A 13,758-nucleotide genomic window follows, 5' to 3' on the forward strand; every position below is an offset into this window, starting at 1 on the left:
CAAATATTTAACTCCAAATACAAATGCTGCATACTAGCATCCAAATACAAGCCCAGAATATAGAACAGCCAAAGTACCTCTGTACATAGTAATGATGTGTTGAATTCTGTCTCTTGTTTCCTAAACCATCTTAAAAATCTTTCAGGGAAGCTGCACAAGGACTGTAAAGTACAGCAGTCACCCAGCAAGCAGTTAAGGTCAATCAGCCTCAGTGCTGGGAAACATAATCTCTTTGCAATGCCAGGTTTGTGCTAACCCCTTACCTTAATACATTTCCTTTGTGAAGACATTACTAAGCAGTCCCTGTTCTTTGTGGATTATATCTTTCAAGTTTCCCAGCTCACATGGAGAACACTTCTTTGCCTCAAGGTCCCTGACACACTGAACTCAAAGCTACAAAAGGAATGCAGCAGCTGCTGATGTGCTTAGGGTAAGACTTCATGTAAAAAAAAAAACAAAAAAAAACCAACAAACCAAGGATAAAAGCCTCAGATCTGAGTTCATACAGTAGGTATGATAAAATAGGTACAAACTGCAGCTGATCTCTAGGACAGTGTTTAAATTCTTGCTATAAAAAGTCTAACTAGGAGGTGCTAGCAGTGAAAATAAACTTCAAAGTTATTAAACGTGCTTTCTCTTAAAAGGAGAGAAAGGACTTAAAGGGACTCCTAAATAAAAATGTATTAGTAGTTATAAACTGCTGGTGCTATAACACGTTTTTTCATAACATCAAGTGACAAAATCATAGGATCAAGCAATCTAGTTCTGCAAATTCAGTCTTTTTTTGCTAACCATCATTATATATTCCACAGTCTCCTTAGAAGAAAGCAGACTATAAAGAAACATAAAAATTGTAAATGTACAATTAAATCTAAAATGTAGTTCGAAGTAGACTTCACTACACTTAGTATCTAAAAAAACCCCAACTATTTGTGGTTTATAGGAATGGTTCACTAGATAAGCCTGGAAAATATTTGGGGAAAAAATGATGGATAAAATGCAGTTACTGATAGCTGACTCCAAACCATTTTTGGAGTAACGCCTTGAGTGATAGCTATTAAAAAAAAGTTATATATTCACATCAGGCAGTAATCACTATCCCAGTTTGTTTCTCATTTACGGCGGTCTTTCTAAAACACAGAAGTACACTGGCATTAACAGTTTGTATAAAACAGCTTCCTGATTTGAATCTGAAATTAAATGGAGCTTTATATAGAAATGCTGTTTACAGCACTTAAAGAAGGCCTCCTCCACTAGTTTCTAAGCTTTAGCCTATGAAACTGTTAACTCCGCAAGTTATTTGTTAACCTAAAAGTATATTTTTATATCAATGTTGAGAGGCAGGAACCCATGAAGAGGCCACAATACTAAATGTATTACTGTTATAATTAAACTAAATTGGCAGTAAAATAGATAGAATAATGGACAACATCACAAATACCATAACTGAGCCAAAAAATAATCCATTTTTTCTTCAAGAACAACTTTTAAACTGTGTTTCTGCCTAGCCTCTACCTATGATTATGCAATACTGCACAAATAGCAAAATATCTAGAGGTGGAAATCAGAATTACTATGTTTCAGCATTTGTAGATATTCAGCTATATTCATAGCTTCCTTTTTAACACACCTTTCAAGTAAAAAAAACAACTCTGCTACTTAGATAAAGAATTGCAATCATGGATTCTAACAGTTATTACAGCTTGCATAAGGTGATTTATCTGAATTATCACAGATACAACATGGTAACATAAAATGGACTATGAACAATTTGTGATATATGAACCTTGAGATAACTAAAAATTTTTCCAGGTCTTTGCAAACTGACTTTCAAACTGGACTTGAACTCCTGTACTCTGCTCTAAACTGTAAACGATAAATGAACGTGCAACAAAATGACAAAGGTTTTAGAAAGAAAAAACATTGATAGCCACAAACTACTTCTACAGAATATTCCTCAGGGCAGGAACCTTATTCTCAGTAAATATGAACACCACATGAAGACCTGCTTCATGCAGGATTATTTCTGACCATCACAATGATTTTGTTTGCTAAGAAGACAAAATTATTTTATCCTACCCGGCTGGACACTGAGGAGTTTCAAGTGATACACAAGGTTCTTCCACCCAAGGTATTTCACCTAAAAGGACAAAAGAAAATAGAATCATAGAATCATTTAGGTTGGAAAAGACCCTTGGGATCATCGAGTCCAACCATCAGCTCCACTCTACAAAGTTCTCCCTTACACTATATCCCTTAACACCACATCTAAACGAGTCTTAAACACATCCAGAGATGGTGACTCCACCACCTCCCTGGGCAGCCTATTCCAGTGTCTGACCACTCTTTCTGTGAAGAATTTTTTCCTAATGTCCAGCCTAAACCTACCCTGCTGCAGCTGGAACCCATTGCCTCTTGTTCTATCGCTAATTACCTGTGAGAAGAGACCAGCACCAACCTCTCTACAGTGTCCTTTCAAGTAGTTGTAGAGAGCGATGAGGTCTCCCCTCAGCCTCCTCTTCCTCAAACTAAACAGTCCCAGCTCCTTCAGTCACTCCTCATAGGACTTATTCTCGAGGCCCTTCACCACCTTCATTGCCCTCCTCTGCACACGCTCCAGCACCTTGATATCTCTCTCGTATTGAGGTGCCCAAAACTGGACACAATACTCAAGGTGTGGCCTCACCAGTGCTGAGTACAGGGGGACAATCACCTCCTTCCTTCTGCTGGTCACACTATTTCTAATACAAGCCAGGATAGCATTGGCCCTCTTGGCCACCTGGGCACACTGCTGGCTCATGTTCAGCTGCTTGTCAATTAGAACACCCAGGTCCTTTTCTGCCAGACAGCTCTCCAGCCACACTTCCCCAAGCCTGTAGCGATGCATGGGGTTGTTGTGGCCCAAGTGCAGGACCCGGCACTTGGCCTTGTTGAAGCTCATACCATTAGCATTGGCCCATCGATCCAATCTATCCAAGTCTCTCTGTAGAGCCTCCCTATCCTCGTGTAGATCAACACTCCCGCTTAGCTTCGTGTCATCTGCAAACTTGCTGATGATACACTCTATGACCTTATCAAGGTCATCAATAAAGATGTTAAACAGAAATGGTCCCAACACTGAGCCCTGAGGGACACCACTTGTGACTGGCCACCAGCTGGATTTAACTCCATTGACCACCACTCTTTGGGACTGCCCGTCCAGCCAGTGCTTGATCCAGCAGATCGTATGCTCATCCAGGCCATGAGCCGCCAGTTTTTCCATGAGAATTCTATGGGGGACAGTGTCAAATGCTTTTCAAAAGTCTAGGTAGACAATGTCCACAGCCTTTCCCTCATCCAATAATCGGGTCATCTTGTCATAGAAGGAGATCAGGTTCGTCAGGCAGGACCTGCCTTTCATAAACCCATGCTGACTAGGCCTGATCCCCTGCTTGTCCATTATATGAGTTGTAATGGCACTCAAGATGATCTGCTCCATGACCTTCCCTGCTACCGAGGTCAGACTGACAGGCCTATAGTTTCCTGGATCCTCCTTTCTGCCTTTTTTGTAGATGGGCACTACATTTGCTACCTTCCAGTCCATTGGGACCTCCCCAGTTAGCCGTGGCTTCAGGTAAATCATGGAAAGTGGCTTGGCGAGCACGTCTGCCAACTCTTTCAGCACTCTTGGATGTAACCCATCCGGTCCCACAGACTTGTGCGCATCCAAGTGGTGTAGCAGGTCACTGATCACTTCCTCTTTAATTGTGCTGACCTCGTCCAGCTTCCCCTCCCTGTCCCCTAGCTCACGAGGCTGGGTGCCCAGGGAACAGCTCATGCCACTGCTAAAGACTGAGGCAAAGTAGGCATTGAGCACCTCAGCCTTTTCCTCATCCTTTATGACTGTGTTTCCTTCCTGCATCCAATAAGGGAGGGAGATTTTCCCTAATCCTCCTTTTGTTGTTAATGAATTTATAGAAACATTTTTTGTTATCCTTAACAGCTGTAGCTAGGTTAAGCTCTAGCTGCGCTTTGGCTCTCCTAATTTTCGCCCTGCATAGCTTCGCTATATCCTTATAGTCTTCATGAGAGACCTGCCCCCTCTTCCAGAAGTCACAGACTCTCCTTTTGTTCTTGAGGTCCAGCCAAAGGTCCCTATTTAGCCAGGCCGGTCTCCTTCCCCACCTACTTGTTTTTCGGCACACGGGGACAGCCTCCTCCTGTGCCTTTAAGACTTCACTCTTGAAGTATGCCCAGCCTTCCTGGGCTCCTATATCCTTCAGGGCGGCCTCCCAAGAGATTTTGTCCATCAGTTTCCTGAACAGGTCAAAGTTTGCCCTCCAGAAGTCTAAGGTGGCGGTTTTACTAACCCTTCTCCTTGTTTCTCCAAGAATTAGAAATTCGATCATTTCACGATCACGGTGCCCTAGACGGCCACCAACTTTTACTTCCCCTACAAGCTCTTCCCTGTTCACAAGAAGCAGGTCCAGGAGGGCACCTTCCTTTGTCAGCTCACTTACCAGCTGTGTGAGGGAGTTATCTTCCACACATTCCAGGAACCTCCTGGATTGTTCCCTCTCTGCTGTGTTGTATTCCCAGCAGATATCTGGGAGGTTAAAGTCCCCCACAAGAACAACGGCAAGTGACCGCGAGATTTCCCCCAGCGGCTTATAGAAAGCTTCGTCCGCCTTACTGCTTTGGTTGGGAGGTCTATAGCAGACTCCCACAGCGATATCAGCTTTATCGGCCCTTAACCTAACCCAAACACTCTCCACCCCATCATCAGTATACTTGATTTCCGAGCTCTCATAGCATTCTCTAATATACAGGGCCACTCCTCCACCTCTCCTTTCCTGTCTGTCCCTCCTGAAGAGCTTGTAGCCATCGATTGTGGCACTCCAGTCATGTGAGGCATCCCACCATGTTTCTGTGATAGCCACTATGTCATAGTTTTCCTGGTGCATCATGGCTTCAAGCTCCCCCTGTTTGTTGCGCATACTGCATGCATTGGTATAGATGCACTTCAGATGTGCTAATGACTCCAGCACCTTTTTGTGAGTGTGGGCCCCATTTCCCACCAGACCCCTCCCAGGTCCTTCCATGATTTCTAAGCATCTGTCCCTTCTCTCAAATGAAATGTCAGAGCGAGAGTCCTTGCTAGCCCACCATCCTTCAAGCCCTGGCATGCCTCCCTTGGATTTATTCCTGACAGGCCCAGTTATCTCCCCTTCCCCCCTCACATCTAGTTTAAAGGCCTGTCAATGAGCCTTGCTAACTCCTGCCCCAAACTTCTTTTCCCCTTCTGGGACAGGTGCGTTCCACCTGCTGAACTGAGTCACCACCTGCTGACTAATACTGAGTCAGCATTAAAAAACCCCACACAAACAACAAAGAAGTTTCCTGGTTGATCTTTTTAGAGCTCTTCCAGGTACTTTTTCTGCTTCAATAGAGAATTATAGAAATGTAAGCCTAAAGATACCTTTAGAAATAATTTAGTACAAGCTATTAGGCCCTCAAACCCTGAAAGGACAAATGCTTATAATTCTAAGTTGAGAACAAAAAACATAATACACAGACAAGCAAACAAACAAAATGGAAAATAAATCACTATGAAAGCTTAGCCTAAGTTTTATCTGGTTTTAAATTGAAAACATTTTAACTGTATTCTGTCCACACTGGATTGCTGACTTCTTTTTTTGCAGATACCACTTATACATTTAGAGATGATTGTCAGGGCTCCCTTTAGCCTTTTCTTTTTTTTTTCTGAAAAACCTCCTTCAGTCTTTCCTTGTTGACTATGGCTTCCAGATTTCAAGCAATTCTTTCTGTTCTTCTTTGAATATCCTCACACCTGCTTCACAGCTATACTCATTTATTATAATGTCTGCCAATCTCTTTGGAAGAAATAAGGGAGGTCAATAAGAGAAGAAAGAAAGAAAGCATGCAAGAAAGGAAAAAAATATAAAGAAAAGAGAAGAAGCAGTGGATGTTGAAGTTCTTGGCTCACCACAGAAAGCTTCTCTCGCAGTAAGCAGCCAAAAGCAAGGATGTACAGAGGTCTTAACTAGGTCAGCTCAATCAATTGAGCACCTAGTCAAACTCCTAACTGCTTTAGCTTTAATTTGCATTTAGGTGACAAATACAATTTTGCAGGAGTTGCCTTAAATCTCTGCCCCCTGTATTTGTCCTTGGGATTGCTATGACCTAGGTGCAGGACCTTGCACTTGGCCTGGTTGAACTTCATGGGCCCACCTCCCCAAGCCCATCCAGGTCCCTTTGCATGGCATCCCTTCCGTCCAGTGTGTTGACCACACCACAGAGCTTGGTATCGTCAGCAAACTTGCTGACGATGCACTCAATCCCACTGTTCATGTTGCCAACAAAGATATTTAACACATTCACGTTGTTCTCCAGAAACCATCTTTTTCCCAGTCAAAAATACCAAAAGCTTCACCTAAAACATCTTTGTTTTCCAAAACATCACTGTAAGACTCTAATGTTGAGAAACAAATGCATCTACCTTCATGTTTGCCATGTTTGACCTTCTATTTATTTCACAGGACAATTTATATATAAATCTTTTTGACTTTTGATTTACCTTTGCAAATGCTGTTGTAGTTTACACAGCAGTCTTTTTTCTGCAAACAGTCATCAGAACATGAACAGTAACTTCCAGGTATCCGTGTCTCACCACAACGGAAATTAGTGCACCTCCAAGATCGGGCTGAAAATTGGAAGAAAAAGATTATGATTTGGTTCACAAAACCTTATGTAAACTCCTTTGTGTGGAAATCCCCCAAACAGGTAAACAAGGAAAAAAAAGAGGTTTTGTTAAACAGTAATTTACACGTCCTGCTTGAGTTGCTTTAGAAGTTTTATCTGAAAGGAAAACTGAAGATTTTGTTTAACACATAAAGCCTATTTCTGCAGGCATTGAATGGTAACACAGAGTCATACAATAATTTTACAAACATGTCCCCAAAGTCACTCTGTTCAGTGCCTTCCACCCTTCCAGGAAGATCTAAAAAAAAAAGCAGTCAAACCCATATTTCTCCTACAGAATGGAAAAAGAAGGAAATGAATCTTTTTCCTGCTCTTGCATGTGATTCCCGGCAGACAGCAAAAAAAGAGATACAAGAGCTGACGCAGGCAGAAAAAGCGATAAGGATGAAGAAAGATCTGAGCAGCTACCGGGAGAGCAGAGAGCAGTCTGGCCTCGACGCAGAGCCAGGCTGGTCCCCTGGAAGACGAGTGAGTGCGTTCCTCCGACCCCAGGCCCCACCGAGTGCTGCATGAGGCTGACACTGCACCTGGCCATGAAACACCCATTCATTTCCCAAAGCGCAAGAGGAGCTGGCACAGCCACATCATTCCAGGGCCCCGGTCAAAGATAACCTACGACTTCTGCTCACGCTCACCCACAGCTTTATCTGGGCCAGGAAATGTGAACTGCAAATGTTTTGGTTATCCACAAGGGACAAAAATACAGCCATCTGACTTGAGAAAGACTCGGGAAGATTTTGTGAACTGCAAATATTTTGGTTATCCACAAGGGACAAAAATACAGGCATCCGACTTGAGAAAGACTTGGGAAGATTTTGTGTCCTGCCAGGTCACCAGGTTACAGCCCTCTAGCCATCTGAGTGCAGAAGCAGCTTGACACGGCATGTCCTTCCCTCCCTGAGGGAATGTGACATAACTTCAGCATGTCTACATAAATATGAGAATTTATCCTTTTCCTATTACCGTCACATGAAAAAGCAAACCCAAAATAAAATGGAAATTAGCGAGCATTGCCCGTGAGGAAACATACTTGGCTCCACGCAGGTGTCCTCGTAGTCCCAGCAGCAGTCCCCACGCTCCTTGCAGCCGCTGTCGCACCGGCAGCCGGGCAACGCTTCCCCGTGCGGCTCATTGCACTTGTGCCTGCAGCTGACTGTAAGGAGAAGGGGTAACAGGCACGAACTTGAACATAGGAAGTTCCGTCTAAATATGAGGAGAAAATTCTTTACTTTGAGGGTGGCAGAGCACTGGAACAGGCTGCCCAGAGAGGTGGTGGAGTCTCCGTCTCTGGAGACATTCAAAACCCACCTGGACACGTTCCTGTGCAACCTGCTCTAGGTGACCCTGCTCTGGCAGGGGGGTTGGACTAGATGATCTCCAGAGGTCCCTTCCAACCCCTACCATTCTGTGATTCTGTGAGAAGGCAGTGAGTCGGAGTACTTGGGTAACCCTGCCCCAGACATGGATCATGGAGATATGAACTGCGGGGAGAATTGTGCTGAGCAATTTCCCAAATCCATTTTCCCCAAGTCATTTTCCAATGTGGTCATCAGCACTTGGGTCAGCAAGGCGAAACACAAGCTGTAGGAAGTCCTCTGGACACTGAAGGTGCTGGTGGCTGTTTGGGCTGTGCTCACCCAGAGCCTGCGGCAGGGCTGTTTCTGCAGCAAGTCTCCCCAGGACCAGTGGCACAGGAGGCAATGGCACCGGTGCCAGCACGAGGAGGGGGAAACTGTCCTCTCCCCTCCTTATTTTTGGGTCCAGGATGTGAGAGGAAAAGCGACTCCCACGTTGGATGTTCCCTAATGGACCTGGCCAGGGAGCTGCATGGGATGGGGGCTCCCTCAGGGCCAGGCACCCAGAGCCATGGGGGCTGTCCAGGATGGCTGGGCAGGGCCTGGCAGCCAGGGCCTGTCCCATTGCCCAGCCAGGAGCAGCCAGGGGGGCACTGGGGCAGCCCTACTCCAGGCACTGGGCACCTCCCTGGGGACAGGGACAGGCCGAGGCCAGACTGTTGGCCTGTGGGTGGGCCTGGCTCTGTGGGACACACGGTCAGGCAGGGCAGGGCTGTGGGGAACTGGAGACCAGCCCCACTGTAGTGTTACTGGGGCAGGGGCTGATGGCCTCGAGGGGCTGAAAAGGGGTCCTGGGCCATGGGGGAGGGTTGGGGCAGCCCCAGGGGGCTGGGCAGGGCCCATAGGGCTCATTAGTGCACTTGGGATTCTGACCATACCTCTCCCACTCAATCGTTACAACATCCCTTAAAAATCTGCAGGTTGGTTGATTTGTTTGAAACAAAGAAAAGGGTCCAAATAAGGGGCCTCATGTTGGAAATGGAGACATGCAGTTCCTCACCACTGACACCTTCGTGCAGGGAGAAGGGAGAGCTCTGGCTCTCCTGGGGACACCTGAGGACACCCAAGGACAACCCCACGTCTCCAAACATCACCCACAGCTCCACCTTAGCCAGGATAAGCCTTATGTCCACATTCTCTGTACTACAGAAATACTGCTTGAACCACTCTTGAGCACCCACATTTCCAGCTTTCTTCTCCACTCACACTGTTAGACAGGGATAGGTATAACTACTCAGATGTGCTGGTGCAATTCTATTATAGTTGCCAAAGGGTTCATGCTCTTGCAGGGTGCACTTCCTACAAAATTCAGGCTTTAATATCCACTGTGTAGAAACCACGTAGAGCTAAAATGATTTTTTGCAAGCTAGCCAGCTTGTTTCACACGTAGAAAGTTCAATGTTGTACCTTGTGCTTTAAGTGCTTACATCAACAACTATTGTTCACTGCAAGAAAGGTTTGGAAACAATTAGAATAACAAACAATATATGTAATGAGCATAAACAGAACTGTCAAAAGTAGAGATGGAAAGAAGTAATTGAGTGTTACTCAGTAATTGAGGGTTAGCGTTTTCTTAGTAATTGAGGGTTAAGTGTTTTATGACTGTCATTTATTCTGTCAAGACAAATGTACATTTCACAAATGTACATAGACATATGCAAACAGTCTTTCATGCTTTTTTGGCTGAGGTTTAGAGTACTTCATTTAATTTTTTCTCTATCCATTGGCTTTTGAACAATTCGAAGTTGTTCAGATGGTCTATCTGATTTAAAATGATACAGGATATAGCATGGTGAGTCTAAGTCAGAAAAAATAGAAACCTTTTCCTGTGTCTGTAATGGAACTGTTCACACCCCTCATAATTTGCAACACGTGCTTCTAATTTCTTTACAGTATTTGCATAATTGTGCAAGGTCAGGAATTTAGTATTTCATTAACTTTTATTTGGAATAGTCACTACAATTACAGGAGCTATAAAGAAATTTACCTTGAGTATATAAACAGAATCAATTGTACTATCACCAAATGCAAGCTGTGTGCTGATGTTTAAACGTACAGAATGACAGGTACTCCTGACTCCTTTCCAGGCCCCTCCTCCTAAGAACCCAAGCCTCCAGCACCCATCTTGACCACAACTCCCTTCGCTCCTGAACACCAATGCTCTTTCCCACTGCCCTCATAGCAAATGCAACTGCACAAAGGTGCGCGTCATTCAGGGCTGAGGCTTCCCCTCCAACTCCTCAGTGTAATACCACGTGTTCCTCATTCATCTTTCCCAGGTAGGCCTGGCTATGAAAGCAGCAAATTAAATTAGTCAGTCCCCATTTAGGGTTGCTCTGTAACACCTGCAGTTAGAGGCACCAAAATGCTAACTTGCTGATTTGGTGCCAACTTTCACTTACTACAATTACGATCAAGTTCCTCAGGTAAATGCCAGTGAAGAATAAAGCTGTGGATATCTACATATTTTACACAGAAAGTTGTAATACAACATAGGCGTCATCAAAAAGCAATTACAGTTCCATCTCATCCTATTTGCTAGGCCCATAGTATTGAAAGATGTTAGCAGGAGCTAAGACTTGATGAGTAAGTAAGTAAACAAGTTCAATATGTGTTGATTAGGAATGAAACTGAGACTGTGCTTCCTTGAACTCCTCCAGTATGAGATTACTATTGTTTTTATTCTAAAGGAAATGTTTTATTTAATTCACCATGTGCTGTGTTCTCATCCAGCTTGACCCCCTGACATCAAAATGCTACTTTGTTTTCCTAACTAAAAAATAACCTTCCACCAAATCAAAGCCTTATCCCATTTTTACAATAGCTTTACAGGAACTGAAGTTTACAGAGAAAATTCATAATTGGTTTTAACATTAGCTGCCTGAACTATGCCAAATGTACTCAAAGCATGAGTCCCAAAGATGGTCCAATGATATCTCTTGTACAATACATATTGCTTAAATAACTGCAAGGTATTATACATAATAAAGTAAGTCCTACCTCAAATTTCCTAAAAGTATTATAATAAAATTTCCAAATCTGTTGTGAACTAGACTTGACACTTCTGGAAAGAGAAGAAAGGCACTCAGTGGTTTAGGATAGGTTTTTCAAGTATCGATTGTGAGTGTACAGTTTTTATACAATCCAACTTGAAAAACGGAAGAACTTTGTTTCCACAGGCGGTAAATTTTCACAGAGCACTTACATTACGCTATAAAAGAGCCCCTGCTGAAGGCTTTTACTAGATCTAGCTTCAGCATCACTTATGCTGAAAGTATCGTAAACATACCTTGCTCCTGGACTCCACGGTTCAGTCCTAGTCCTAAACCTAATCCCAGGGATACAGCCACCAAAGCACACAGCAGAACCTGTCACACAGACACATGAAAATTAAAGTTCATAATTGTGATAAACTGTTAGGTTTATTAGAAATTAACCGTGTGATTAGTATTTCTATAAGCGTATGATTTCTTACGAACAAATGATTTCTGTGAACTTGTTCATCAAAAGATTGGAGACATTCTGAGCCTGGAGATAGGAGAGGCACAAGAACGATAATCTTGTGAACTGCTTACAAGCCAATGCCTTAGTAACACACTTTTAACCTATGGCCAGCCCCATGTTGTAATTGGGGAAGTCTTTGCTGGAGAAAAGATAGTAGGAAGTAATTGACATATTTACCTGTTTTGCAAATTCTTATCTGTTTAAAGAGAAGAAAATTGCTTTTATTCAGCTTCTGCATTTCCCTGAAATGCTCACAGGGATTTCTTAAGAGACGCAGCTGGATTGAGGCTGCAAGTGTCACATTTTCATCCACATGCCAGTTTCTCGTAATAAGTCACCCTGCTACTGAGGTAAGAGGAAACTGGAAAGAAACAAACAGCCCAAGGAAACCTCATAGCAGAAAGCAGCATAATGTTTGGGATGCTGAGGAAGAGCTGAGGAGGGCCCTATCAGTTTAACAGATGCTCAAGATGAATGGTGATGGATGCTGGCTGAAAGGCAGAGCAAAAAGTGACAACCCACAGAGTATTTCATAGTGTATGCACTCCCAATAAGGCAATGATGGGAAACGTATGTCACAGAAGATCACCACAACCCAGCCCAGTTTACTTCCCAATTTTGCCTCAGAGCCTTCTTTTGTCTCCTGACATTTCCAGGAACCACCAGGCACTAGCAAATACTAAGATTCAAAATAAAGTAGAAATAAGAGATGCTTACTCTCATGCTCACTATTACTGTAATGGAGCCTCTTAACTGAGACTACAAGAATTTTAAGGAGCTGACAAAAACTGTATGTGTGGGTAGGATACAACCAAGAGCACGTACGCTGTCCCGTTACTTTTTACCTATCCCTGCTCACAAAAGCTCCCTACGCTCCTTGTTACTGCCCGTCCTACCCTGCAGGCGCTGGGCAGAAGCGTGGCAGCAGGAAGGGCTGCTCAGTTCTCAGGCGTGGGTGTACAGTTTGGCCATGGCGCAGCTCCACACTGGGACAGTCTATGCACAAATTATTCCTTCCCATAGACCAGGAAGATCCAGGCACGCAAGCCAGAAAGTCAGGGGTGTGACACGCTCCAACTAGACCTCTAACAGGGACAACAAGAAGACCTAACCATGGGTCTGGTGCGGCACATACCGCCCTTCCTCAGGACAGATACAGTCGGAGGTGCACCTTCCAGAAGCCACACTTTCTTCTCCTGCTGCTATGCTCCCTGCGACCATGCTGAATTTCCTGTTTCTCCCCTGCTGCCCACCCTCTCCAGCCTCATGTCACTGATTTTTTTCCCAAGCAACAATGAACGCCAGCAACGCCAAAGTTACTTCCTTCACACTTTCTTTCTCCCACCTTTACTTTCTTCCTGCTCACTCCCTGGTCTTTGTACAGGAGAAATACCCCAAAAGTTAGGAATGGAAATGGAATTGGTGACAGAGCTGGGTAAGAGAGACAGATGGGATGAGCCTGTTTGGAAAGATTGCCCAAAATGACAGAAATGCTGAAGTCTCTTGAAGAGAGACCCCAGGCATGAAGGCAGCAGTTTAATCCTACATCCAGTCAGCAAGGACTGAGAATCAGGGGGTGAACAGTGACCACTCTTTCTGGGCAGGAAGGATAACGCTGCCAGAGTAACCTAGCAGGTCTTGTTTCACTGAGTACAGACCAGCCCAATCACCGGGGTATGCACTCTTCCCCTTAAAGTTCACTATGGTTTTACTCTCCATTTTCATTAAAACTCACATTTGTAATTGAAATAAACAGATAATACTAAATTGAAAGTATAGCTATTACAGCAACAAACATTCCCACTGCTGCAAGCAATGAGAGAGCTGAAGTAAAAACCCAAAACTCATAGCAGGTATACAGATGAGATGCTGCATTTATTATAGAATTTACACAAAGACCCTTGATTTTGGGACATTCATCCTTAAGGTGAAATAATAGGTAGCACCTACTCAAATCTTCAGACTTTCCACAGCTAACTTCTATGCCTAAATTCAGGCTATTTACTAATCTCTGGAGGATTTGTTAGACAATATAACTACTATTTGTCAGTACACAATTCTCTGCCTAAGCTTTCAGGAAAAAGTTGCCAAGGAAGTACTTCATGCATATAGTTTATCAAATACCTAGATAAATGGT

At 43.8% G+C, this 13,758-nt stretch overlaps 1 protein-coding gene across 1 annotated transcript in view; it reads right to left on the reverse strand.

Annotated features, from left to right (window-relative positions):
• ENPP3 (ectonucleotide pyrophosphatase/phosphodiesterase 3) overlaps nt 1–13,758 on the reverse strand; it is a 47,023-nt gene that overhangs the window by 31,909 nt on the left and 1,356 nt on the right. The window contains exons 2-5 of the mRNA XM_063329588.1: nt 11,407–11,485; nt 7,793–7,915; nt 6,578–6,703; nt 2,080–2,140 (exon numbers count right to left, since the gene is read on the reverse strand). Of these exons, the coding sequence (XP_063185658.1) occupies nt 2,080–2,140; nt 6,578–6,703; nt 7,793–7,915; nt 11,407–11,485 (389 nt within the window). The remainder of the gene's footprint in view (nt 1–2,079; nt 2,141–6,577; nt 6,704–7,792; nt 7,916–11,406; nt 11,486–13,758) is intronic.

This window comes from Chroicocephalus ridibundus, chromosome 3 (assembly GCF_963924245.1).
Source record: "Chroicocephalus ridibundus chromosome 3, bChrRid1.1, whole genome shotgun sequence".
Taxonomy (NCBI): Eukaryota; Metazoa; Chordata; class Aves; order Charadriiformes; family Laridae; genus Chroicocephalus; species Chroicocephalus ridibundus.